Source organism: Zonotrichia albicollis, assembly GCF_047830755.1.
Source record: "Zonotrichia albicollis isolate bZonAlb1 chromosome Z unlocalized genomic scaffold, bZonAlb1.hap1 SUPER_Z_unloc_1, whole genome shotgun sequence".
In the NCBI taxonomy this organism is placed as follows: Eukaryota; Metazoa; Chordata; class Aves; order Passeriformes; family Passerellidae; genus Zonotrichia; species Zonotrichia albicollis.
The window spans coordinates 469,770-494,448 of NW_027428339.1; the positions used below are offsets into that span (position 1 = coordinate 469,770).

At 43.9% G+C, this 24,679-nt stretch overlaps 1 protein-coding gene across 3 annotated transcripts; it reads right to left on the reverse strand.

Moving 5' to 3' along the window:
• Positions 1-115: 115 nt before the first annotated feature.
• Positions 116-24,453, reverse strand: LOC141725182 (alpha-protein kinase 2-like). 3 transcript variants are annotated; one of them, XM_074533765.1, is made up of 11 exons: positions 22,998-24,453; positions 15,432-17,121; positions 9,191-12,023; positions 7,127-7,274; positions 6,319-6,446; positions 6,181-6,216; positions 4,943-5,217; positions 4,737-4,825; positions 4,277-4,494; positions 3,405-3,453; positions 116-679 (listed from the first exon to the last, which is right to left on the reverse strand). In XM_074533765.1, exons 2-11 carry the CDS (start codon positions 16,800-16,802, stop codon positions 445-447), a joined length of 5,382 nt encoding a protein of 1,793 aa, XP_074389866.1. In that variant the 5' UTR covers positions 16,803-17,121; positions 22,998-24,453; the 3' UTR covers positions 116-444. The 3 variants fall into 3 exon arrangements, 2 of the variants coding, with proteins under 2 accessions (XP_074389866.1, XP_074389867.1); XR_012578335.1 differs by having other exon boundaries at positions 590-679; positions 4,277-4,438; positions 22,998-24,444; XM_074533766.1 differs by lacking the exon at positions 6,181-6,216 and having other exon boundaries at positions 22,998-24,443.
• Positions 24,454-24,679: the final 226 nt, after the last annotated feature.

Consider the following 24,679-nt stretch of genomic DNA (forward strand, 5'->3'; position numbering starts at 1 on the left):
TTTGCAATGGAAGTGGTAACTTTAATAATCATCAGCGTGTTCCAAACTTCACCTTTCCTGACTTCTAGTTCTAAATAACCCAGCATGCATATGCATATGCAATACTGTGCAAATCTTGTACTTGGCATCTTAAATATATTGATGTTTCCATAGCAGCTGTACCACAGGGCCATGGATGTAGACACAGAGATGTTCTTCTCCAATGCCAGTTTACAGAAGCCTGTAAGGAAATCCAGGAGATGGCATAGTTTGTTTCCAAAACCTTGTCCCAGTGTTAAATCACAGGCACCAAGAGCAGAGGATCAGCTTCTTCCTTGGTTGCTGGCATCAGCATCAGGATGATTCCAAAACAATGTCAAAAGGCAAAAGACCAAAGTTATCCCCTCAAGTCACTGGTGCATATCACTGTCCTCAAGAGTAATTTCATAAGTGGGATAGTGAGACTTAGTGCTCTGAAGAAATGAAGTCTCTAGGTTCTCTTGCCTTCTTGGGCACCATTTTCTTTACTGTTGATGAGTTTGGCAGATTTTTGCTTTTAGTGGGTGTTGCTTTCCTCTGTTTTTGATGAGTGGTTCGGAGAGATTTCAGCCCCAGCATCTCACAGTACTCATTGCACTGGTGAAGGGCTCTGAACTGCTCAATGAAGGAAAAGGAGCAGTTGCCTTTAAACCCCTTGTATCTGTAGCAACAAAGGGAAAACAAAACAAAACAAAAAAAAGACAACAAACCAAATGGGAATTCAAGATTCATTTTCAGCACAGGGAGGCAGAGCATGACTGCTGACTCATAAGCAACTTGAAAGCAATAAGCAAGTCTCTTCTACCCATGCTGGCTTGAGAAGCATCGACTGCCACAGAAACTCAGACTGGGTCACTGGGAGGTGAGAGGAACCAGACAACAAATGGTGACACAAGAGGGAAAAGCATTAGAGGCAAAGCTCTGTGGGCTGGGTCCTGGCACTGTCTTTCATGGCATTAAACTGGGAATAAAATTGCCTGCTGGGTACCTTTCTCAGTAACATACACACAGAAAATCCATGCTACATCATTCTCCATGAACAGTTCTGGTGGCCGCCATGCAAAAACAAGGTTGCTGCACAAGGTGTTTCAGAACTAGAAGCTGTTTCCATCTAAACATGTACATCATTTCCAGGCTATGCTGCTCCCCTCCCCGGCTGCCTACAGGATGCCAAGGAGCCACGGCCCTCAGGGAGGATGGAAGGAATGTTCCTGAGGAAGGCAGTTTCATCCAGCCCCCACTGTACCTCCCACCATGAGAGGCACATGTATCCCTCCTCTCTTCACCCTGCTCTGGATGCTGACAGTCCTCCCAGGGCCTGCTTTTTAAGCTGCATCAGATTATTTTAAAAGGTGTACCTGCTCTTCAAAGGAACCTTTTTGGTTAAATTCTCAGGATGGAGAAGGAAAAAGAAAGGCCAGGGGGCTCCTCTCCTTTTTTAACCTTAATCAGTGCCTGTTTTACCCTGTTTCCATTCGCCAGAGAGGCTACAGAGCAGCACTGTGGCCGCATTAAAAATGCTTCCCTGGCGCCCTCTCCTGGCAGAACTGCAGTGCAGCTCCTGCAGCACATTCACCACACCACTGCTTTGGGCTCCTCTGCTTTCCAGCTCCCTGGCAAAACACACACAGCGAGGACAAAAGATCAAACTTCCTTCCTCCACACATGGTGCACTCTGTTTTGGAGAACAGAAGAGATATGTTCTGTGTCCCCTCTGCCAGCACAGTGCAAGCCACAGCAGTCCCGCTCTGCATTTCTGGCGCAGTAGAACCATGTGTTCCCCCTTCATGGGACCAGGTTAGCTCTCAGCAGCTCGGCTGAGCACACCCAAAGCAGCGAGACCCAGCAACACACAGGAGTTCTAGGCACTGAGTTGATTTTCCCCACCCACGTTCACAGAATTAAAAATCCAACTGCTGACATTAATACAGAGATCTTCTTTCCAGGGAAGGAGCATGCAAACAAAATACAGGACCAGGAAAAATCTGTCATCTTGCAGGAATACCATTAGCTAAATATCAAACAAAATTATACTCAACATTTTCAGGAGGTTGTTCATTTAGGGAAATTGTTTTCCTTTCTATATGCCTGAGGTGATCCTTACTACAGCTTGCATTGTGTGCTCACTTCCTCCTCCCCAACACAATGTGTGTTTTTATAGGAATCATTTCCCACAGTGAGCTGGACAACATTCACTGAAGCATTTTTATAAATCTTCTGATTCCTGAGAATGGTGTTGCCTAAATAAAACATTTATTACTCTTTTGGTTTGTAACAGGATCGTGTACATTCATTTCAACTGATTTTACTTTGGATCTACAGGTGCAAGAGTAAATCAGTAAATCAGTCTAATTGAATGGATGCCAGCCTGCATATGTTCAAGATTCTCCCAGAATATTCTAGAGTCACATTTTTAATAATGGTATTGTATTATATTATATAATATAATATAAATAACACTGTAATAATTTAGATGATATTGTGAGGTACACAGACAAGGTCTTTAGAACAAAGGCTGAACACATGATCAGATCTTCTTTCTCCTGCCAGATTCTCAAAGGAGAATATGAAATTAAAGCACTTACCCCCATCCCCTTTCCCTGTCCAGCAGCCACTGCCTACTCCTATCCACAGCTCTGCTGGCCTGTGTTATAACTAGAAGCCTTAATTAACTTAAGAGAAGTGGATTAAAGTTAGAATATTACAGGTCTACATCTTTACACATAAACTGAAGTTTCCCCAAAGGAGCTGAAGCCTTTGCAACTAGAAAACAGGCTCTAGCAATGCCCTAAATAATCTTTTTTCAAGGCTCAGAACTGCTGTTTTTGAGAGAGAAAGGGGAGAGATACCATCAAATCCCTTCACAATTGTCCTTGTTTATCAGGGAAGTGGCCAAAACACAGCATCCCACTGAGAAGAGTCTTTATAAAAGCTTGTGTCACAAATACATATCCCAAAGTTGTGGCACTTTTGCGGGCTGCAGGAGTGATTCTGGGGTGCCTTTTACCCCGGACTGCAGCCAGTGCTGGCCCTGTGTGTTCAGCCCTACCTTCCTCCAGCTGATGGATCTCCAGGAGCCTTACCTGCTGTCACCAGAGCTCTTCGTGTCACTTGTGAAGCCCGTTTCAAGGGAGGCATGCAGGAAAAACAAAGCTCAATCTACAGGGTAGCCCCATTCTTTCATAACAAAATAAAAGTGTTTCCTTTACAGGCGTGTTTTCCATAAATATGAATGTGAAGAAGTTAAAACACTTAGATAAGGACTGTTTTCTTCTAAAGTTAAAGCAAGAATGAATTTCCAGTGCACCCCCCCCCACCCACATTTAACTGTGAAGTGTCAGAGGAGTAAAGCACAAGCATGCTGCTGAGAAATCACGTTCACTCACCCTTTGGCCAGGGTTGCTATGCCAACATCTGTTAACTTCATCCCTACACCTGCAAGGCAGCAAGGAAAACAGAGTTTAGCTTATACTGGAATTTCTAGGACAATGTTCACATATGGAGGCGTTAAATATTATTTATTGAGTCACATTTTTCACTTTAATGATTTGTCACATTTTTTTCAAAGCATTTTAAAGCACCCCAGTCAAGAAGAGGATGTTCTCTGTGTCACCAGCAGTTTCTAGAAGTCAGGCTCGTGCCACTATTTTACAGCTGTCAGGGTGATCAACAGCACAGCTTGTTTCCTGTGCTAGGATTTTGTTCTTTCTCCTTCCTTTAAATTACTTCAGGGATCTTGTTTAGATGCCTTTTTGTTATTTTTTCTGCCTTCACATGTAAAAGAATATAGGATGTTTCCTAAGATTCCAGCTTTTTCTGGTTTTCTTCCCCTGTTCCAAATATATTGCAGGACTGAAGAGGAGTCACACCCATGGGAGCTGAGGTAACACTTAGCAAACATGAGGGTGTTTCTTCATTATTATTTTTGAAGGAATATATTTCTTCAAAACTAGCCAGGACCAAACGTGGAGCATTCCACTGTTGAGTGATTGTTGGTGAGTATTCAAATACAAGCAAAGAAAGGGGAAGGACTAGGGGTTATTAACACCTGAAGTCTTTCACGCAGCAGCTATTTCATTTATCTCTGGTTGGTGAGAGAAAAATGCAGATTTGGCTCATACTGAGTGTCCAGATTCACTAAGGTACATGCAAAAGAACAACTCCTCCATTAAGAGTGTAAGATTTAGTTTCCTTTTCCAAACTGCCCTCTTACAAGAACATAAGCTTGAAAAAAATTGCTCCTACTCAGACAACTCACCTTGCAGGTCAGTGACAAGCAAGTTCCCATTGGTCTTCTCATACACCCAGTGCTGAAAGGTGCAACACTTCTGGCCAGCCTCTGAGTCTCTTCTCAGGAAATTCACTTCCTTGCCATCCTTGACAGAGTATTTCACAAACTCCCCAACCAGCTCCTCCTCCACTGTGGCATAGGGGATGTTATTAGCAGGGCGATGAATAAGAAAAATCTGAATGATTCTGAAATTAAGCGATAGAAACTAATAAAATCCTGAGAATTCTTTCAGTAAAAGGGTAAGAAACAGACAAAAGTGGCCAGTGATCTCAGAGAGTGAGTGAACAGGCACCAACTCTAAACCAAGCTGAAAGAGCTGTAACACTGGTCCCAGGTTTCCTCTTTAGTCCTAGCAATCAGTGGGTTGCCGTGGCACAGGATGGTATACATAGGCATAGATGTATATAAAATATATATTTATACTCACTCTGGTACTTCTCCAAAGCCTTCCAAGGGTTCAGCTTCAGCTGCATATAACTTTGCATACTCTCTCGCAGTATTTTGGACATAGCATTCCTGTATTACAACAGACATGCCGATGGGAATATTGCTCAAAACATTCAACAGATCATCTGTTTGAATCTGAGGGCAGCTTTGCCCCCAGGCGTGGGTGACCGAGGCCAGGCAGCTCACCTGCAGCGCCAGGCTGTAGTTCTTCTGCAGCAGCTCGTCGCGGCTCTTGGTGCCGTAGGTGAGGGCGCTGTGCACCTTCAGCACGCAGGGGTGGCCGGGGGCGAAGGCGGGCGCCAGCCCCTGCAGCACGCGGCTGCGGAAGGCTCTGCGGTGCATCCCCTCGCCAAAGTGCAGCCCCTCTGTCATTATTGCTCCGTGCAGGGTCCCACCAAAGTAGCTGGAGCTGAGGGGGTCCTCTCTGAACATCAGCTGCATGAATTCGATTTCTTCCACACCTAAAACACAACAGGAATCTCTGCAGGCACGTGGAGGGGTGGGCATGGGACAGCAGGTGCATCTCTCCAGAGAGGAGGGAAAAATGCTCAGTGGAAGCAGAAATTGTGTTCCTGAGGGCTGGGACCCCAAGCAGCTCCTGAGAGGCAGCTGCTTGCCTGTATCTAAAGCCAGCATGGACAAAGGTGGCAGCTCAGGATCATAAGGAGAGAAGCCAGAGTGCAGCCAACAAGTCTGTTACAAATGAAATCAAGGAAGACTCTGGATTTCACCCCTTTAAATGTTCATTGGAATCCAAATGCAAAAAAATTCATAAGGGGGAAAAAGTTAAGCGCTGAGAGAAACTAAAACATCCTAACTGCACTTCAAGTGTCTCTAATAATAACATTTCAAGGACCATCAGTAAAGAGGATAAATAGGAGAACAGAACTACACAACAAGGAATTCCTTCCAGCTGTCCCTTGCAGTTACCTCTGGTTTAGCCTCTGTACACTATTGCTTCTCTTCAAAGCACAGAGAAAACACTGCACAGATAAGGCCAGAATTAGAACACTCCTTAATTCCACCTAAAATTCTCTGATTAAAAGTTATACAGTGCTGCTACATGAAAAGTCCTGTCTTTACTTTGCACAAGGAAATAAATGCTTAATTCTAATTCTTCAAGGAATAGAAAGAAAAGTCACCATGCCAACTGAAGACCTGGATCTCTGCAGGCTGTTCAGGAATGACAAGCCCACTGGCAAGGCACTATCTTTAGCTGCAGCACAGGCCACATGCCCGGTGTCACTGAACACCAGTTAACACACAGGGAAAGCATTCCAAAGCTCCATGCCTGCCTTGCTCCTGGATACAGTTACACAGCAGGTGACCTGCAAGAACCCTGTGTTTGTGCCAAAGAGCTGCCAGTGTGTGTATGTGTGTGTCTCTGTATGATGCCATGCAATGCTACTTCACTTTATATTTACCTTCATAACTCTGTAAACTTGACAGACGTTCCAATACTAGGAGGAAGCAAGAAAAAAAAAAGAATTTTCTAGTAAAAAACTCTGAATGGAAACTGCCATTGTCATTATTATTAATCAAAACTCTAAACTGGGGCTTACCTGCAGCAGTCAGATGAAACTCAGCAGTCACCTTCCCATACATGTTATTCAAGCAGCAATAATACATCCCCTGGTCTTGGTAACTGGCTTCAGCTATTTCCAGAGACACGGGAGAGTCATCCTGAGCACTGCAACAGAGCATTTTGTACTATCACATATTTTGCCTGTTTTCACTGGAAAAATGGATAAATTTGATCTTTCTGCACTATTTGTTAAGACACAGCACAATTATTTAGCAGATAATGACATGTATTAATACTACAATTAGTATTGCAATACAACAATCAAAATCAGAAGAGTTAAAACAAGAAGAATCAGAACAGAAAGTTTAAGCAATTCATGCAACTTTTTCTCTCCACTTAAAAGAACATCTAAGAAGAATCCTTCCTACAAAATTTTTCATTTTCTCAGAAGTGAGCATTTTGATGGAAATGTATTTTCTTTCTTTTTTTTTTTTCTGGATAATCTTAATTTTGCATTTTTAAAGCATTCTAAACAGCTTTTTAAATCAGAATACAGAATTACAAGGAAAATACCAGAATTACAAGGAAAATAACTAATTTCATTAAAATGGAAAGGGTAGATGCTGTTAATGCCCTTAAGAAGCTTTTATTTCCACCCTTCTCTAGGTTAAATGAGGTTCAAACCTCTTTGATATTTTTTTTCAATCTGGATGACACTGGCTATGAACAAGCTGAGAGGCGATGCAGCACAAACTGTGAGCAATATCAGTGCACTGTGAGAGGATCTGCCTCCTATGAACAGCGGTTACCCCGAAACTCCCAGTCCTTCAGAAACACTCCCTTACCTTCTCTGCAGCCGAGCCAGCACCTGGGAATCTTTAGTCCATGTAACGGTGGAGTCACCATGAATGTCACCAAACTGACAGCACAGCTTAATACTTCCAGAGCAGTCAGGGAATAACTCTGCTTGGATCTTCTTCAGCAGCCTGGGGGCTTGAAACACAAGAACCACAGTTTAGGATTTGATGATAATTACATTGTTTTGGCATTTTAACATTTCACATTAAGAACACAAATGCTGAAATCCCCGGTAAGTAATTATGACTTCTGGTGTCTCAATACTAATAACTAGTAGAATTTTTTAGCTGATCACAGCCTGGGGAAAAGTCCCAAAAGGTCCTGCCAGCCTGGACCTCTGCTAGGACTTTTCACTGCCTCACAGAACACTCCAGTGTCTTTGCACATGGGCATGGTGCGGGCAGGGGGCTGGAGGGGACTGGGAAAGAAAGGGAATTGACATGGACTTAGAGAAAGGTTTTGGGATCAGCCCCGTGATCATTCAAGTGACACATCCCTGCTCGATGTTGCAAGATGTTTTGTTTCCAACTGTGTTAATTCTGAGCTGTTGCACTCTGAACAAGGTAGCATGGCATGTGCCCCTCAGGGATCCCATTCCTGCAGATTACAGTGTACTGGTGTTACTCCACTAACACCTAACTTAAAGGGTCAGGCACACTGCCATGGTTTTCCCCATTCCCAGTTCCAGGCCCCATCCAGTCCAGGTCTCCCCACTGGACTAACAGTCCCTGAGTCCTGGGGCATGTGAACCTCGCTGTATCAGGGCTAAAGTGACACAGACAGGACCTGACAGCCCTAGAAATAGAACTAATGGCCCCAGGTTCCTGGCCTGGCCAGCCTTCTCTCCTGCAGCTGAAATAATGCAAAAGAACACTGAGTATATTCCACAGCAACCAAACCAGCCTTCTCATAATGCCAGGGAAAGGGCCACAACTGTCCTCTAGACCACAGACACACTTCAGTCGAGACTGAGGCAGAGCAGGAACAGATGAATAAAATTCACTGTTATCTGATGCAGCCTGAATGTTTAAAACATTTTGCAAGTGTAGCCTCAAGCAATGGAAACAGGTCAGGCATTGAAGGAATGTGTCTCTCCTCCCACACATCTGGTTCCCTGGAAAAGGATGCATCTTTGAACAGAGACAAGTCTGGGGTTTTTTTAAATGTGATTAGAAAAAGTAGAAGTCTCATGGGACCACACAGTAATTTGAGTGTGCAAAAAGCTCCACAAATGTGTAGCTTACCTTTAGTCACTGTTCAGTCTTGCTCTGAACTATTAAATCATTTTATGATGTGAACATGAAATGTCATGGCAGAAGGTAAAAAATAAGACCTTGGTCCTTGCAAAGTACCCATAGCAACAACAAATCCCTCATCCGCCCAGGAGTCACAATCCTGCTACAGTGTTTAGCAATCTTCTAGAAACTCTGGCAGCAACCCGGATCTCCTTTCCATTATATGTTTCCTCTGTCAGTTTAATATTGCTCATTTCATCCGTCATTTTTGCAGCAGGGCAAAGCAATGCAGAACCAGTCAGAAGTCAGCACACAGGACCTCAACACATTGTTTATCAGTGGTACCCTACTGCTAACAATAACACTTTGCTAGTAATAAATCCTTTGGTAACCAAGAGGGGGGAATTGCAGCTGGGAGCTGCAATGCAGGAGCATAACTGGGAACACAGCCCTGTGGGAACAGAACAAGTAGCGGGCTTGCAGCTGCTATGTGTGTGTAGTTATGTGGTACCATTATGCTGTTCCTCCATGCAAAGTTACTCCAAGAGGCCAATGAGGCAGTGATTATTTTAAATAGGTTACAAAGCTCATGAATTGAATATACTTGCCAGCTGGGAAAAGGGTTCATCTCTGTGGCATGGACACAGCACTCATTACTAAGTGAACAAATCTGGAAATAAAGCTCTATGAGGGCAGGACACCTTTAGCTGACTGAGTCAATCTGAAAGAGGCCTGCAGTGCCTTTCAATAATCTTAATTTTCTACTGTAGCCAGAATGATGGGAAAGGACAGAAAAGAAAAACCATTTTCTCTTACCTTTGCTATCTTTTTTCAAAATGAGTTTCCTTTGCTCTTTTCTATCCTCTTTATGAATCACGCCTCCCTCGCTCTTGCCAGACTTTTTAGTGCAGCTGGTGTCCTTGCTGACACTTCCCCTCTCCTCCAACCTGGGTTTTTTGGACAGAGTTGCTGGTGGTAATTTCTTCTTAGCTCCAGCAGCTACATGCCCGCTCTTTGTTGCGTCCTCTTTACATCTGATGGGCTCAGGCTCTGCAGCAGCCACTGGTATCTGGCAGGATTTTGACCCTTCCTGATTTCTTTGACTTTCTGTGATGACTGGGAATGGATCAAGAGTGGTCCACGCCAAAGAGAATGATGGAGTTCTTCTGCGGGGTGGTTGTTCTTGAAAACGCTGGTTGTTCCCTGAATCAACTGGTGGCAAATTAACCAAACCCCTTACCACACTCTCTTCTGTCCTGACTTCCTCCATTTTATCATACTCAGTGGACTTAACTGAATTCTCAGCCTCAGCTATCTTGCTGGAAGGGATCAAGTCAGGACGAGGCTGCTCTGTGTTAATATTCACAATCTGTTTTGGAGCCTGGGAGCCAGTCAAAGTGTGCAAAGGAGCCTTTGCTTCAGCTTCATCTGGGTTATATTCAATAGCTCTTGGAATCTCATGGTCATTTTCACACAAGGCTGCTTCTCCTTTGGTTTCTCCAGGGACCCGCTGGAACAGACCCTTCAATGACTTGCAGGAAATTTCCATTGTAGTTAAATTTCCATTTATTTTGACTCCAGTTTGTGTGGATCCAGTTTTTCCCTCATTTCTTGTGGCAGGACAGGCCACTGCAGATGCACTGGGAAGGGCCTCTGAGTGGCTTACAGATGTGGGGAAGGGCAGGGTTTTGTTTGCAAGCAGCTGTTGGGAATGCAGCCAATCCTGGGCACCTCCATCCTCCCCACCTGCTGCGCTGTGGTGCTCACTTGGAGCCTCCCTGGGCAGCGGGGCATTGCCTGATGTTACACTTCCAGCTGCATAGGTGGGAGTTTTTGAAGAATCTATTTTTAACCCTTCATCAGACCTGAAGGTGCTGTCAACAGAAAATGAATGCTGTTCTGCTGTATTACAAGGGGAAGCTGCAATCTGACTCTCTGAAACCTGACTAACTCCTGAGTCACAGGAAGCTTCAGCCCTGCGTTCCTCAGGTATGCAAATCTCTGTCTGTTCTCCTCCTGGTTTACATGGTTCACAGCTGGGCACTTCTAGATAAAAATCTCTTAAAAATGTCTCCCCAAAAGGGGGAGAGACTGCCCCTTCTTGTTTTGCTATTTCTGGCAGTTGGTCTGTATTTTGGGGTAGATTCTTATGTGCTATGGTTTCGTGAATCTGAATTAAACTAGGCGATTGCATTACATTGCTGTATTTCTGTGCATTAGAAACAATTTGAAAATCCTGACAGCCATTATTTTTTGAAAGATGGTAGCCATCAGAATTAGTGAAATTTGGTGCACTAAAGCCTGAATGATTTTCTTTTTCTTGTAAATTCACTACACCACTTTTATGTAAGGACTTAACAGAAGAGTGTTCTGCATGTGTAAACTGGCTGGTATTTTCACTGGGGAAAATGTCTTCCTCTTCAGGGAAATAAGCCAGTTCCCCCCTCACTGGACAGCAGTCTGTAAAATGACAGCCTTCTCCAGGTATAGACTCATTTGTCATGGTTGTGTTGTATTCAGTGTGAAGTAACTGTCCAACTGTCCCATGTGACATATCTGATAAGTCAGCTTTGGGACATGCTAAATTACCACTCTGAGTACTTTGTAACCCTTGAGGAGAATCTGCTTCGCTAGTTTGGGCAGCACTATTAACAGCAGGCTTCCCTTCCCAAGCCACAGTGGATCCATTCCTGCCCGTGGCCATTGGCTTCAGCTCCAAGCACTCCTGGGTGCTTAGGAGGACACTGCTTGCTGAAACACAAATGGATGGTGTTTCCCTGTCATTCCCAGTGCCAGAATTTAGACAGACACCATCTGTTCCTACCACTTGTGCAAGACAAATGTTTCCTAAGGATGCACTCTCACATGCTGCAGCTCTCTGCAGGAGGATATCAGAAACATTGCAGTCGGCCTTCTCAGCTCTGGGGTTATGAGCTGGTTCTGTGATGGGCCCCTGCTCTATCAAATCCACTGGCAAAGGATGATTGGAACAGGTCTCCTGCACAAAGTTCAGTTCCGTGACTTTGATATCTGACAGCCTCGTACCTAAACTTGGGATGCCTCTGTTTTCAAATGGGATTTGATAGTCTGAGTCATCTTCATGAAGAAGTTTCCACAGCTTGTCATGCACTGCAGATATATCAGCATCTCCTTTGCACTCAGGTTCTCCAGATTCCAGGACTGACTTGGGATTAGCTTCAGACACAGCCTCATCGGCTGATTGGCTGCAGAGAATATCTGGGTTACTGCTCTCATGTGTGTCAAGCCCAGGCCTCTGCTCTCCCTCCCCTGGCTCATCACACAGCTTTGCAGAAGAGAGAACAGCACACAAGCGTTCCTGTTTATCAGGAAGAGAGTCCATATCCCATAGAGGAGAAGGAGAAATGTTATTCTTTGACATTTTGCCATTCCTAATAATTTCTTGTCTGGGGAAGACCTGTTGGTGACAACCTTCTCCCTTTTCACAAGGAGGACAGTGAAGAGAAGAGGTCTGTAAATCTGCATTTTTCACATGCAGTGTGTTTTCAGTAGAGAGCTGGCTGGTTCCTGCACTCTCACAAGTGCTGAGGATGCCTTCCCTTTCTGCGCTGGGCTCCATACAGAGGTTCTCACAATTCTGGGTAACACTTTTAATATTAGCACCTTGACTCTTCAAAGAAGGAGAATAGAGCAATATAATTAAAAATTAGAACTACAGCTTGACACAGGCCTAAAGACTTGCATTTTTTTAAACTTTTATTTTTTAATATTTGTCAATAATCACATTACTGACTTGTAATTATCAACATAATGGATTGAAATCAACCTCCTGGGTCTGAGTCTGAAAGTGTTGCTCCTTAGAGAAGGATTTGTAATGAATCTAATCAATTTTACCTCACAGTTTCTCACTGTTTTTTAAGCAGAAATGGTTTTGCAAGGTAATTTTCCTTTGCAAGCAAAGCCCCCATGTTATATTTATATCCCTCTGTTTGTACAAATGGAGTGTAACAAGCAATCCCTAGAATACAGACTAGAATACAGACTCACTGTCTCTGGGTCTCAGCTCCCTCAAATCCACTACATTTGGGACTGCTTTTACTGTTTATTGTTCTCCAGCAATCCGCCTTAGTGGATTGCCACTTCCCTGTTTCATGCAATGCTACTCAAATTCCCCTTTCCTAAAATGACACTCCCTTTTAAATGGCACAGCTGCCCTGGAGTGGCTGAAATACCTCAATATCTGTAGTTATTTCAACTGCTTTAGACAGGTGAAACAAAAGACCTGAGCTGTGCTTTATCCTACAGAGTGACAGGCAAATCCTGCCAGCCTCCTGCTGTTCCTGCTCAAAAGGCAGAAAAAGAGGAAGAACTATAATATTTTAAAGGCCAGAAAGTGAGTCATCTGCCAACAACACAGAGCAACAGGCTGACCATGCACAGCTGTCAGGAGCCCATGCTCCAAAGCGGTACAGATTTTCTAAGGGATTTTTTCTTGATGTGTCTCCCAGGAAAGACTGGAGCCAACATAAGGCATGGGCAAGAAAATGGGATGTTAACTGTCATGCCCACTGAATGAGCAGGGTGGTGTCATGAGCTGCAGTGACTCCACTCAGGACTGCCCTGCTTGCTCTGACACAGAGCTAGAGCCGCCCTGGCACGGCTCAGGCCCGGACCTGTCCCTCGCAGCACCGAGCTCTCATCCCAGCCAGACGCACAATTACCTGTGTCAGTTCTGCTTCTCTCCTCTTTGGATAACAAAATTCAAAATTGTCTAAAAGTGACAGAAATCTGTCTTGGCAAGGTCAAACCAAGGACCTCTCAGATTTTATGTCAATAGGCTGTTCTGATATGGAAAAAAACAGAATAATGGCTCTGTAACCCAGGAGTGACAGCAGCACCTTGTGCCAAGAGTGCTGAACATTGACCACTGACAGGGACCCAAGGGTGCTGACCACTGAACTCTGACAGGAACAGGGTGCTGGCTGACTGCTAACAGAACCAGATTCTCAATGACACCCAGAAAAGCCTCCTGGCTCTCTGTACACTATGTAACATCACACAGCTGGCACCTTTGGTGTCTTGGACCTATTATTGAGGAAGCTGCTCTGAAGCAGCAGGTAAATAAAGAATTTCACCTGAGGCTAAGCCATGAGGCCGTGAAAGGAGTGAGGAGCCTCGCACTTTAATGGAAGGAGAGTCACTCAGCACAGCAGGTGCTGCACAAGACGCACTGCAAAGGTTGTTCCAGTTCGAACTCTCGGTGCCACGGGGAAGTGTAAATCCTTGGGTCATTAGTGCTGTGATCCCGTGGCTGCTCTGTACCCCTCAGCAGACCAGATTCCCACACGGACAGGGAAGATATCGCACCCTTCCAAAGCGGTCAGCTGCGGGGCTTGCTGCGAGCGCCTCCCCTCGCTCCCGCGGAGCAGTCTCACCCGGGGCTCCAGCGAACGCCCCAGGGTACTTCTACAGAAACCCGTGTGCAGCAATAGATTCGCTCTAACCTCTCTTAGATTACACAGGCAGATTTCTGAGGAGTTTCTGGCTTACTATATGGGTGCTGTGAGAAGCTGTCCACGTTTTTCTAGTGCTCCAAAAAAGGGACGAGTATTCAGGCGGGATGCTTTTGCTTGGCTCATTTTCAAGACCACATAATTTTGAAGCTACACCTGAATTTCACTGTCATACACACATGTTTAAAAATAGGGTTTGGTGTGTGCCCAGCTCTCATGCTTTTGTGTACACCAATAGTAATTTTTTATCCAGTGAGGAGTTTTGGCCATGGAAATGCAGACTTACTGACTAGGTACAACAAGACTTTAAGGGGCTGCTCTGAAATTTGTGCCAGGCACCTGACAGCTGCTGTTGGCTAAGAGGCTTCTGGGATTTCAATTATTGCACTGGACTTGGGGAAAAGAAAGCAAACACAGCCTCTGGCAAACCACGGCCATACACCCTGTCAGGAAGCTCTGAGAAGGTTAATTCCAGTGAGGGGTATTCCCCATCATAAGGACATCATGTGCTCCTCAGATGGGGTTGGAATTTTATGTACCATAAAACCAGAGAAACCTATGAGCATTTTTCAGGAAGAAGAATTCAGTGATTTCTGACTGCTGAAGACACCCCAGTGGTGAGATTAAAGTCACTCTACTGTGACACTACAGAACTGGGAGATATTTTTCTCAAATGATCAGACAAAGAAAAGCATGTGCAATTGGAAAAAACATTTTTTGTGACAAAGGAATTTTTTTCTGTGCAATTAGCTACACAGCTTCAAGCTAGAAAAACTGGTGACAATATGATTATTCATGATTTAATAGTGTTTATATATCTTGAGTCCTTACAGTGTGAAATAAAAATGATGATTCAATTTTCCTACTTAGGAAAACTGGTAGAGCATCATACCAGTCTCTACAACTGTAGTGATTTCTCCAGTTCATTTTCTACCAACAGCATAAAATATGCAAATACATGGACAGTACCACAGGGGTTTGAACTTTTAACTGGTTTATATGTTTCAACTGTAATATCCAACTCTTTCATTGCTTTATTTTAAAAATCACAGAGCTCCATTCACCTCTGTAACATGAACTCTCTGCATTGAATTCCCTTCGTTGTTACAAAACCAGAGCAAACCCCTGCTGATTTGGTTTGGTTTCCAGCACCATTAGTGGAGGATGGTTTTGTTTCTTGCATATAGATTGAAAAGAAAGTAAATGAAAGCATTCTCTGCTCAAATACCAACAGGTATTTGAGAAACTTTCTGGGTTGAAAGAAGCATTACTTTGCTAAGACCTGTGCAATACCCTCCATATCAGATTTCTCTATCCAGCTGTCCAGAGGCCCATTAGTGCCTCTCACCATTATCAGGCTCACTCTATAATTAGAACAGCTTAGGCTTTACTTGGGCCTTTTCTAAACCCAGATTTCCCTCCCAGCCGTAGCTGTCATTCAGAAGTACATGAATAGTATCTTTCAAAGTAATTTTGATTTTACAGTATTTTGTGACAAGCAGGAATAAATTGCATTGAGTTCAGCAGAGCAGCTCTTTGTGTTAAATGATAAAGATGTTACTTACCCCAAATGAGATGTTCTCATCTGGCACCTGGTTTTGCTCAGACAGCCCCCGAGTCCTTTTCCTTTCCCAGGGACTGTCTTTATCTGCCTCTCCTGTTGGACACAGAGCAGCCTGCATTTGCAGACTCTCTGCTTCCTCGGGAATCTGTGCTGAACAGACACCTTCCTGACTGGGAGACGGAGCTCTGGATTCCCCACCTGCTGCTGCAGCCTGGAAAGACTGTCCTATAGTACTTACATATCTGCAAAGTTCTATAGGGTTTAACAGCTTGAAAAGGTTTCTCCTCAGACTTTCTGTTAAGGTACAGACAGCGTGCTGTGCACTTTCCTCTGGCACATTCCTCCTCCCCTCCTCCAGCAGCAGTGAGCTTTCCCCCAGCATGTCCCCACCATCAGGGCTGGTTTCTGTCCTTGTCCCCGAAGCCTGATCGGGGCAAGCAGCACCTGTGCCATGGGCAGAGGAATCTACCTGGGCAGGGACAGTGTCCGTGGGCTTTGGTCCGTCCCTTGAGGAACCTGCAGCCAGATGGTCACTTCCATTAGTCTCTTCTTCACTTCTGGGATGTTCATTTCCAGTGGCTGCAGAAGCAACAGGCACTTGATTCTTCTCTTTGTCTTTCAAAATGGCACTTTTATCTCGGTGCTGTCCAACAGTGAGAGTCATCTCTGTCTGCAGAGCTGACTGGCTGTACATAGAGGGGTCTCTCCTTACGTTTACTCCTTTGATTTTTGACTGATGCTCACAGAAGCCAATGGGGGTATCCATAGGCGTAGTGTTATCTGACACTTGGAACACACAAGGCATTTCACTGAGGAAGTAAGCACACCCATCACAGTCCTTACCCAGTTTTAGATCATCTTCATCGCTTTCCAGTAAAAATTCTAATTTCTTTCTCCAGATTTCATCTTCATGCACTGTAAGCACATCTGAACATTCAAAGTACTCCAGGTCATCATCAGAAAAGTCATCACTTACGCTTGTTAGTTTCTCTGAATAAATCTCCAGAACAGCAGCAGAATTTTCAGAGTCATATTTTCCAAAATCAGTGAGATTACCTAGGGAAGTGTCTGCCTGCTCACCCAGCAGGGAATTCCTGCTTAGAGGTCTGCCCAGCCCAGTCCTTTTACATGCCTGGACATCGGCCAGAGACTGAGGAGATCCAGAGTCTTGTGCGTTAAGGCAACAGTTGCCTGTGTGACAAGTGGTTACATCTGTGGGGTGGGAAGGCACCTGCCTGCTGCAGTATTCTGCCACTCTTCCAGCAGTGACATCAACCACACCATTAAAATGGAGCAGGTCATCACTCTCCTCTGACAAATCCCTCAGGCAGGAAAAAGTTGCCTGGGATTTAACTACTTTCTTAATGTCCATGTTGTCTTCTGTGTTAGGCAAGTGTCTTGAGGGATTTCTCAAGTGGAGACAAAATTCCTGCTTTGCTGAGTTTCTCAAGCAGTAAATGAATGATTTTTGAAGAGTCAGAACCTGATGAGATCAACACAGTCTCACCCTCACAGGGGGAACTCTTGCATTGTTCAAAATGTTTCCTATTTTCCTCATTCTACCCTGAAGACTGTCACGAGTTCATTTAGGACAACAACAAATTCTGCACAAGTTTTGTTCTTTGTATGTGGTTCTGGGTCAAGAAAAGTCATTCTAGCTCTCAATGAAGTGCAGATCTTGTTCTGTGCACCTGCAAGTAAAAGAAACACAAAGCTTAAAATTACTTCTGAAATGGCTATAGGTATTTTCTAAAAGGTGGTCAGTTAACACATATTTGCAAGCACTTTCAAAATAAGAAATCATTATTTAAGACCCAAGATCAGACGTTAAGGCAGTAACCCTAACCCGACTGTCTGTGCAATGACACTTACTGGCAGCACATTGCAAGTGTCTGAGTGATCTGTGCTAGGAGAACAAAACCTTGAGCACACACCCACACACGCGTGTGCCACCTCGACAGGGGCTCTGGTACACAGCCTTTCACCTTTTCTAAAGGCAAACAGGAACCTGCAGATAATGTACATTTCCACACGGACACCACTGCTACAGCTACCTGCTGCTTTGGTGGTCACATTGGCACAACAGCAGGCTATTCCTTGGATAGGATCATAGGGACATAAATCTCAAACTCTGTTTGTAGAAATACCCAGAACAACCAGCCTGCTTAGACTTTATAGGGCAATTTCTGTTTAAAGCAATTCTCTTGTGCTTTGGCTTGATATTTGTCATTCCTGTGCTAAAGAACATGAAATGAGGCAGGCTTGCTTCAATTTCCTGCTTATATCAAGTTTTCCCCTCAAGCGGGTGTGCAGTAGCACAGTGGCATGGCAATGCTGAATTCACATAAAATCCAAGTGAGATACACCAAAAGGCTTGAGCAGGTCACGGCAGGAAATATGCCTGCTTTGGCTCTCGGATCTTCTGTAAACAGATTTTCCATTTTGTACTGATCAGAACCATGGGGAATTTTTATGGTAGCCCTTGAGGCAAATGCAAGACAAGTTCATGCTCAGCAGGGTCTGCTCCTGCCCGAGCTCAGTGCCTGGGAACTGAGATTAAGGGAGAACAAAGCTGGGAGCAGCATGAGAACAGCAGCCTGACAACTGTGCTTGGGTGTGATTGAGGAGAAATACTGAACTGACGCAAACCTGCAACAGCCAGATTAACAAGGCAGCAAGAGGCAGATGGAGCTGCCTCACCAGAACCCTTGGATGGCAGAAAGTTATCAGGGTTTGTGAAAAATAATCCATTTCAAATAATATTTAACAAAAGAATGGCTGGGAAAAGCATCAAAATGACTAAAACAATCATCCAACATTTCTGTAAGGCATATATATAATAAAACAAATTCAAGTCAATTTCCAGAAGAGGTTTTTCATTTAAAATTCACACTTTGTCATAATTGCACACTGGCTGTGAAAACCCTATTCACTCATCATAGTGAAAGTATTGTCTGAAATTCCAATTCTAAATATAAAATTTGACTGTTCAATATTATCTTCCTTGAAATGACATCACTCCCAATTGAACCTTATTTTTATACATTATTAAATATGTTCAGTATTTGATAATTTATTTCAATTGAGATCAAAACAGTTTTGAATTGCACTTTAACATGGAAGGAAAAATATTTAAATTATTTTATATTTTGTAGGTAGTTCTGGTGACAAAGCCACTTCTAGTGATTTCAGAGGGATTATTCCTAATGACAGAAAAAAAATTAATTAACAAAAAATATAAACTTGATTAAACTTAAAAAGTGGCCATTGAATTTTCTCTCTTGCATCACATTTTTCCAACTTTATTAAATTATTACCAAAACAAAAACCCTCCTGTGAAAAATGACCAGATAATATTATCTTTTGCATTTAAGTATTAGCCTATGCATGCTGTTAGTGATTGTAACTATTTAGAAATAGTATCAATTGTAACTGGTTTTAGTGGCATGTTAATGTAATCTATCAGCTAAAGTATGCACTGTGTTGCTCATAGAAATAGTAGGGTTATGAATATAATAGCTATGTATCACTTATGGAAATAATAGTGTGATGAATGTACTGTGTTATAGACCTTAGCAAAACATAAGATGTGGAAAAAAGGCTTTTGTGTAACCAAAACCAGTGCAATGCCATCCACTGACCAACCTGTCCAAGTGATAAGGTAACCATGACACAAACCAGAGCACCAGAGGACAATTAGAGAATACCGTGTTAAAATTAAGGAGGACATACTAAAATCTTATCAGAGGATGTGAAACAGCAGGATGGAGACACAAAAAGAAATAAAATATATTGACCTGACACCCAGCATGTCACGCAGATAAGCTGGAGTATGAAGAAGTCAAACAAAGGAGTTCCCAAAACATCAGAAAGTTCAAAAGAACGTTTGAATAATGCATGAAACACAAGAATATGCATGTATCTTATTGACGTAACTGCATAAAGATAACATTGTCTGTATGCCAGCCCCCCCCCAGCACTGGAAATATTGTCCTTTTTTATCCTAATACTATTACTATCATTATTATTATTATCATTAAACTTTTAAAAACTGTAAGCAGTGATTTCTGTTTTTCACATTCTTTGTAAGCAATTTTATAATCACAAAAATTATTTCTACAGAAAGCTTATGCATTTTAGCAACTCAGAAGTGAATTTGTGCCTTTCTGTGAGGTTCATGTCCTCTAGAGTCAGTGGGAAAATACCCTTTACGACATCTCTGAAGCATTTTTCTTGTATTTAAGATCTATTCACGGAGTGCTCTGTGTTTTGCGGCCAGGCCCTCCTCAGCCCACACCCTTTTCAGTAGGATTCCCTGCTATCTTTGAGCAGCACTCTCTGTCCCTGACCTTGCTGGCCAGCTCCCGTTATCTGTGCAGCCCCAGCGCCGGGCTCGGGCCCGTCCCACGCGTTCCCATGGCACGGTGAGCCCCTGGCCAATGCCCCCCCCGATGGAGCTGTGAGCCCCAAAGCTCCCCCTCAGAGCAGCCCTGCCAAGGAGCTGCCTCACGCCCACCCGGCCGGAGGAGAGGGAAGGGAGAGGCTGAGCGATATCTCAGCAGAACACCGGGCAATGACACTGATAATGCCACAGTGGCTCACCCTGGGAAACAGCCTTTCATCAGCCAACGCTCTGGGCTGTCCACGCCAAGCTGACAGCACTTCTGGGACACCTGAACCATGAGAGAGAGCTCCAGAAACACTGTGCGCCTCAGGCACGTGGACCATGGCTGCAGGAGCTGAACTGCTGCTGGCCACAGCAATCCTGTCAGAAGCCCTTGCCTGAAGTGGTCAAGGATTAACTTTCACCAGAGCTGTGCACACAAGGCAAGCCTTCCTCCTCTGTACGAAGGTGTGCCTGAGGAGGATGTGGATGTGAGCCACACGCAGTCTGCGCACCTGAAGTGCTTTGAACCCTTCTCCAGCAGACAGATCCTGTTTAGAAAGTCAGTGCTTGTGTGCTCTGCTTTTTTTAATCTGAGCTTTTTGGTCTGAGACAACTCCCCAGCTGCCAGCTGAGCTTCCTACTATGGCCTGCATTCCACAGGCTGAACTTTGGAATCTGCAGTTATTCTTTTGCAACATAATTATATCCTATCCTACCCTACCCCATCCCACCCTACCTACTACTGTTCTTAGATTCAGCAAAAGCTCTTTCTCCACCTCCCTGAGCATACATTATACATTCCTATACATCACTTTAAGAGATGTTTTACTGGCAAACCACAAATAAATATAATATATTTTGTCAGTATAATTAGACTTCATGTAAGATGAACATGAAATATTTCCAAACCAAACCACCAATAACCAGAGAATTTGTCTTGGTGATGAACAGAAATGATTATATAGTACCCAGATCCAACCAGAAAGCTTGCTGGTATGAACAGCAGGATACAAGAAATATTGATCAAAGGAACAGAAAGCAGCAAAAGTAGAACAGAAACAATTTAAAAAAAAAAAAGAAAGAAAGAAAGGAATCTCCACTAACCACAGGATCACAAGATTGACCAACTACAGTACCATATGTATAACAAAAAACCTGTCACCGGTGAAATTGGAGTGTCCTGCCTAAATGCTGCTATGCGCCAAGGTTAATGCTACTTCCCTTGCCATTCTCCCTGGAATGTCCCTCAAATATGTCTTAGCTTTCCTACAGAACTTGGCATATGTTTTATTTAGCTCCTCTAAGAAATCAACAGGTATAACTGCATCCAATCACTATTCCCACCCTGCCAACTGTTTTGTATCTTGGGACATACATATTTTTTTACTCCTCATGCAGGGCAACTCTCAACAGAGGTCTTTTGAAATGTTACATTTTTCTTCTTCCAAAGTAAAACAAAACATAAGAGTTTTCAGTTATACAATTAACACAGACATTACACACCAATTTGTATTTCTTAAATGAGGTATTATATGCCCTGTATGGAAATACATACAATATACTTATGGTCTGGAACATATAACTTTATCTTTCCAGAAAGGTTTCCATGAATGTTTTGCTATGTTTAAATGTTTTTCCTGATATTCTCTATTTAAACTTTTCCTTTAACAGAAATCAAAGATTTCAAAAGTTTTTGGTTCAAAGTTTCATCAACACTGACATTGGGAATCTTTTAAGCTCAGTGTATCTGTAAGTACTAATGGAATCTAGTTCCACATGAAATTTCTGATCCGCCATTCCTGGTCTATACAAGCTTTCTGACTTGGAACACCATAAAAACATTTTCCAAATGTGTTGTGATCATGGTTGCATTCTTAAACTGTTACCTTGTAAAAGTTACAACCTCCGAAAGAACAGAAACCAGAATTCCAGATTCCCTGTAACTTTGTGATCTCCAGTCACCACAGGGCTATAGTAAGGATTCGTACAGCACTGAGCCTACTACAGAGTGTAACATTTGATGGGGTAGTAATGACAACCCATGGGCGCACAGATTTACAATGATGCATTTACTGCTTGTTTCTTCACCTCGCAGGAGCTCTGCCTGGTTCAGTTCTGTCTCATATACAAATAACCACATTATTCTTTTCCAAGTCCTTCGAGATACCACAACCAAATGGAACACCTCGAGCAGCATACTTGTCAAAGAGTGCACAGTGTCAGAAACCAAACCACAGAAACGCTGTATTATCAAAACTAGTTATCACACTATTTGTTGGATTAACAAGGTCTAGGTAAGAAAAACATCAGTGAAGTTGTGGCTGTTCAAAAAGCAGATGTCTGGAAAATATGCCCTTGCCAAAAATTCTGTGATACATTGCAGTTTTTCAGCTGCCAATATCCAAGGCTTTTTGACAACATTTTGATTAGTGCAGTACCCACTGTAAACAGCCCCACACTATAAAAACACCTCAGCCATAATTCATCAGCTAAATAGAATAATAAACGACTGGCTCTGCACAGGTCAAACAAACACCTTAATATAGAGTAATTAAAATAAGCAATCACAGCACAACTCTTAACACTGATCTGTCTTAATCTATTTTTAACACCTGTCAAGCATCTGACCCTGTCAGACTGAGCAATTCAGAAGCCTGGGAATCGTCTATTACTACCAAGTGACCAGACCTTTTTCTCAAGAATGGAGGAACTTTTTATCTAATGAGTATTAAACCATGCAATAAACATTTAGAATTAATAAATTTGTTTTTCGGGATACCTAGTATCACTTACACACTCTTTAGAGAAGGAAGCTTGCTTTTGTACAACTTTTGCAATTTTGTCTTAATGAGACTTGATGGAAATAGTAGCAGAGTGCAGTTTCAGAAACAGTGAGCAGAATTATAAATACAACACGTTTAGAAAAACCCAAATCTGTCAGGATAAACAAAAATGGCTCTTCTTTAGCAGAAGGAAATAACAAATCCCATTTCCTGCTCAATAGCAGGATAAATCACTATATCCAGGTAGTGCGCAAATCACTATATCTATGTAGTGCATTGGTAATAAAACTAACTTGCTCTTCTGCCTATATTAGACTTTTATGATTCACATCTATTTGCCCACAGGAGAAAAAAAGCAGAAAAATCATTTCACCAAATACCCCGACCCCTCACTTACCCTCGAGCTCTTTGTGGATGTTCTGGGGTAGGCTGGTCCTGGGCTGGGCTGCCCCGCTGGAGACAAAGGAGGCTGAATTTGTGCGCGTTGTTTGGAGCTGCAAGCCAGCCCGACGGTTTCGCTGGTGTTTGGAGTGTGACCTCGGGGTAGGGAGTCTGATCACTGAACAGTTTGACTTTTAAGAGAGACGATTTCATTACATGCAGCAGATGGCCCTTCCTGGGAAAACCTCTGCCAGACAGGGAGTTGGCAGTGAGGAGAGGGCACATCCTACTTCCATAGAAGTCCGTAGGAATTTCCTAATGGCCTCGAGACAGAGGAAGTGTTGGCCTTAGCTTTTCATAACAAAGCACCGGATTGTTTTTTTAAGCACCTGCCTAACTGCTCTCCTAGACCCATTGGGAATTTCTTGCTGGAAGTTAAGCACTGCTGAGCATGAGAAAATCCACAGTGCCTACCTAACAAGCAGGCTGAGGAAATCAAAGGTGGACAGTGAACTTTTCATAATCTCTACACAGAAATTCACCTAATGATTCTCATCCCTCAAAGGCAAATAAGCAAATCCTGAAGTAAGAAACTATTTCCACTCTTGGTACCCAAGGAGACAAGTCTCACACATGGCAAATTGGAATGAATTGCACAAACTGCCCTGAGCTCAAGGGATCTGGAAAAGGCTGAAAAGCAACTTTTTGTGCCAAGTTTTTTCTTAAGCATTTTGAAGGACATGCAGCTAAAACTCGTTACAAGATACTACTGTGCTAAATATTTCTTGCTCCCAGTGTTATCTATACAGATAGGAAACAGGTCTTTAGCAGTAAATACAGCACTTCCAGCCACACTCATCCAGAAATAGCAATAAGGATATTGAGAGCCTAACAGTCAAAATAACCCCCAGAGAAATGAGAGGCAGCCACATTCAAATCGGAACAGTTTGGGTTGGAAGGGACCTTTAAGGGTCATATAGTCCTACACCAACATGGGCAGAAACACCTTCCGCCCCACCAAGCTGCTCCAAGCCTCGTCCAACCTGATCCTGAACACTTCTAATGATGGGGCATCTACCACCTCTCTGAGCTATCTGAATGCTTGATCACTGATTGAAAATGTTCATAAAATTACCTCCTTAGACACTTTGAGTCGACTTCGAAAAAGTTGCAATACCAGAGTGTAGGGGAAACATTATGGGTAAATGAAGGTGGTATAGAATGCAATCTAAAGCCACGTTCGACCTTCTCAGCACCAGCTGGGGACCCTGCAGGAGGTCTCGCCCTCGAAGTCGGATACTCGACACTCACATTTCAACATGGGTACAACCGCACCCGGTCTGTTCCCTCTCGGTGTCCGACGGGACGTACCCGGGGCGCGGTGCCCCCCTCAGGGCCGGGTCCCCTCAGGGCGCGGTGCCCCCTCAGGGCCAGGCTCCCTCAGGGCAGGGTCCCCTCAGGGCGCGGTGCCCTCCTCAGGGCCGGGCTCCCTCAGGGCCGGGTCCCCTCAGGGCGCGGTGCCCCCTCAGGGCCGGGCTCCCTCAGGGCGCGGTGCCCCCTCAGGGCGCGGTGCCCCCTCAGGGCCGGGTCCCCTCAGGGCGCGGTGCCCCCTCAGGGCGCGGTGCCCCCCTCAGGGCCGGGCTCCCTCAGGGGGCGGTGCCCCCTCAGGGCCGGGTTCTCTCAGGGCCGGGCTCCCTC

Bases quoted from the DNA above. Each gene is read 5' to 3' on its own strand.
- LOC141725182 (XM_074533765.1), bottom strand. From the start codon at position 16,802: ATGGACATTAAGAAAGTAGTTAAATCCCAGGCAACTTTTTCCTGCCTG. The intron at 12,024-15,431 runs GTAAGTAACATC...CCTTCTTTGAAG, and splicing joins ATGAGAACATCTCATTTGGG to AGTCAAGGTGCTAATATTAA. The intron at 6,217-6,318 runs GTAAGCCCCAGT...GCTTCCTCCTAG, and splicing joins GTTTCATCTGACTGCTGCAG to TATTGGAACGTCTGTCAAGT.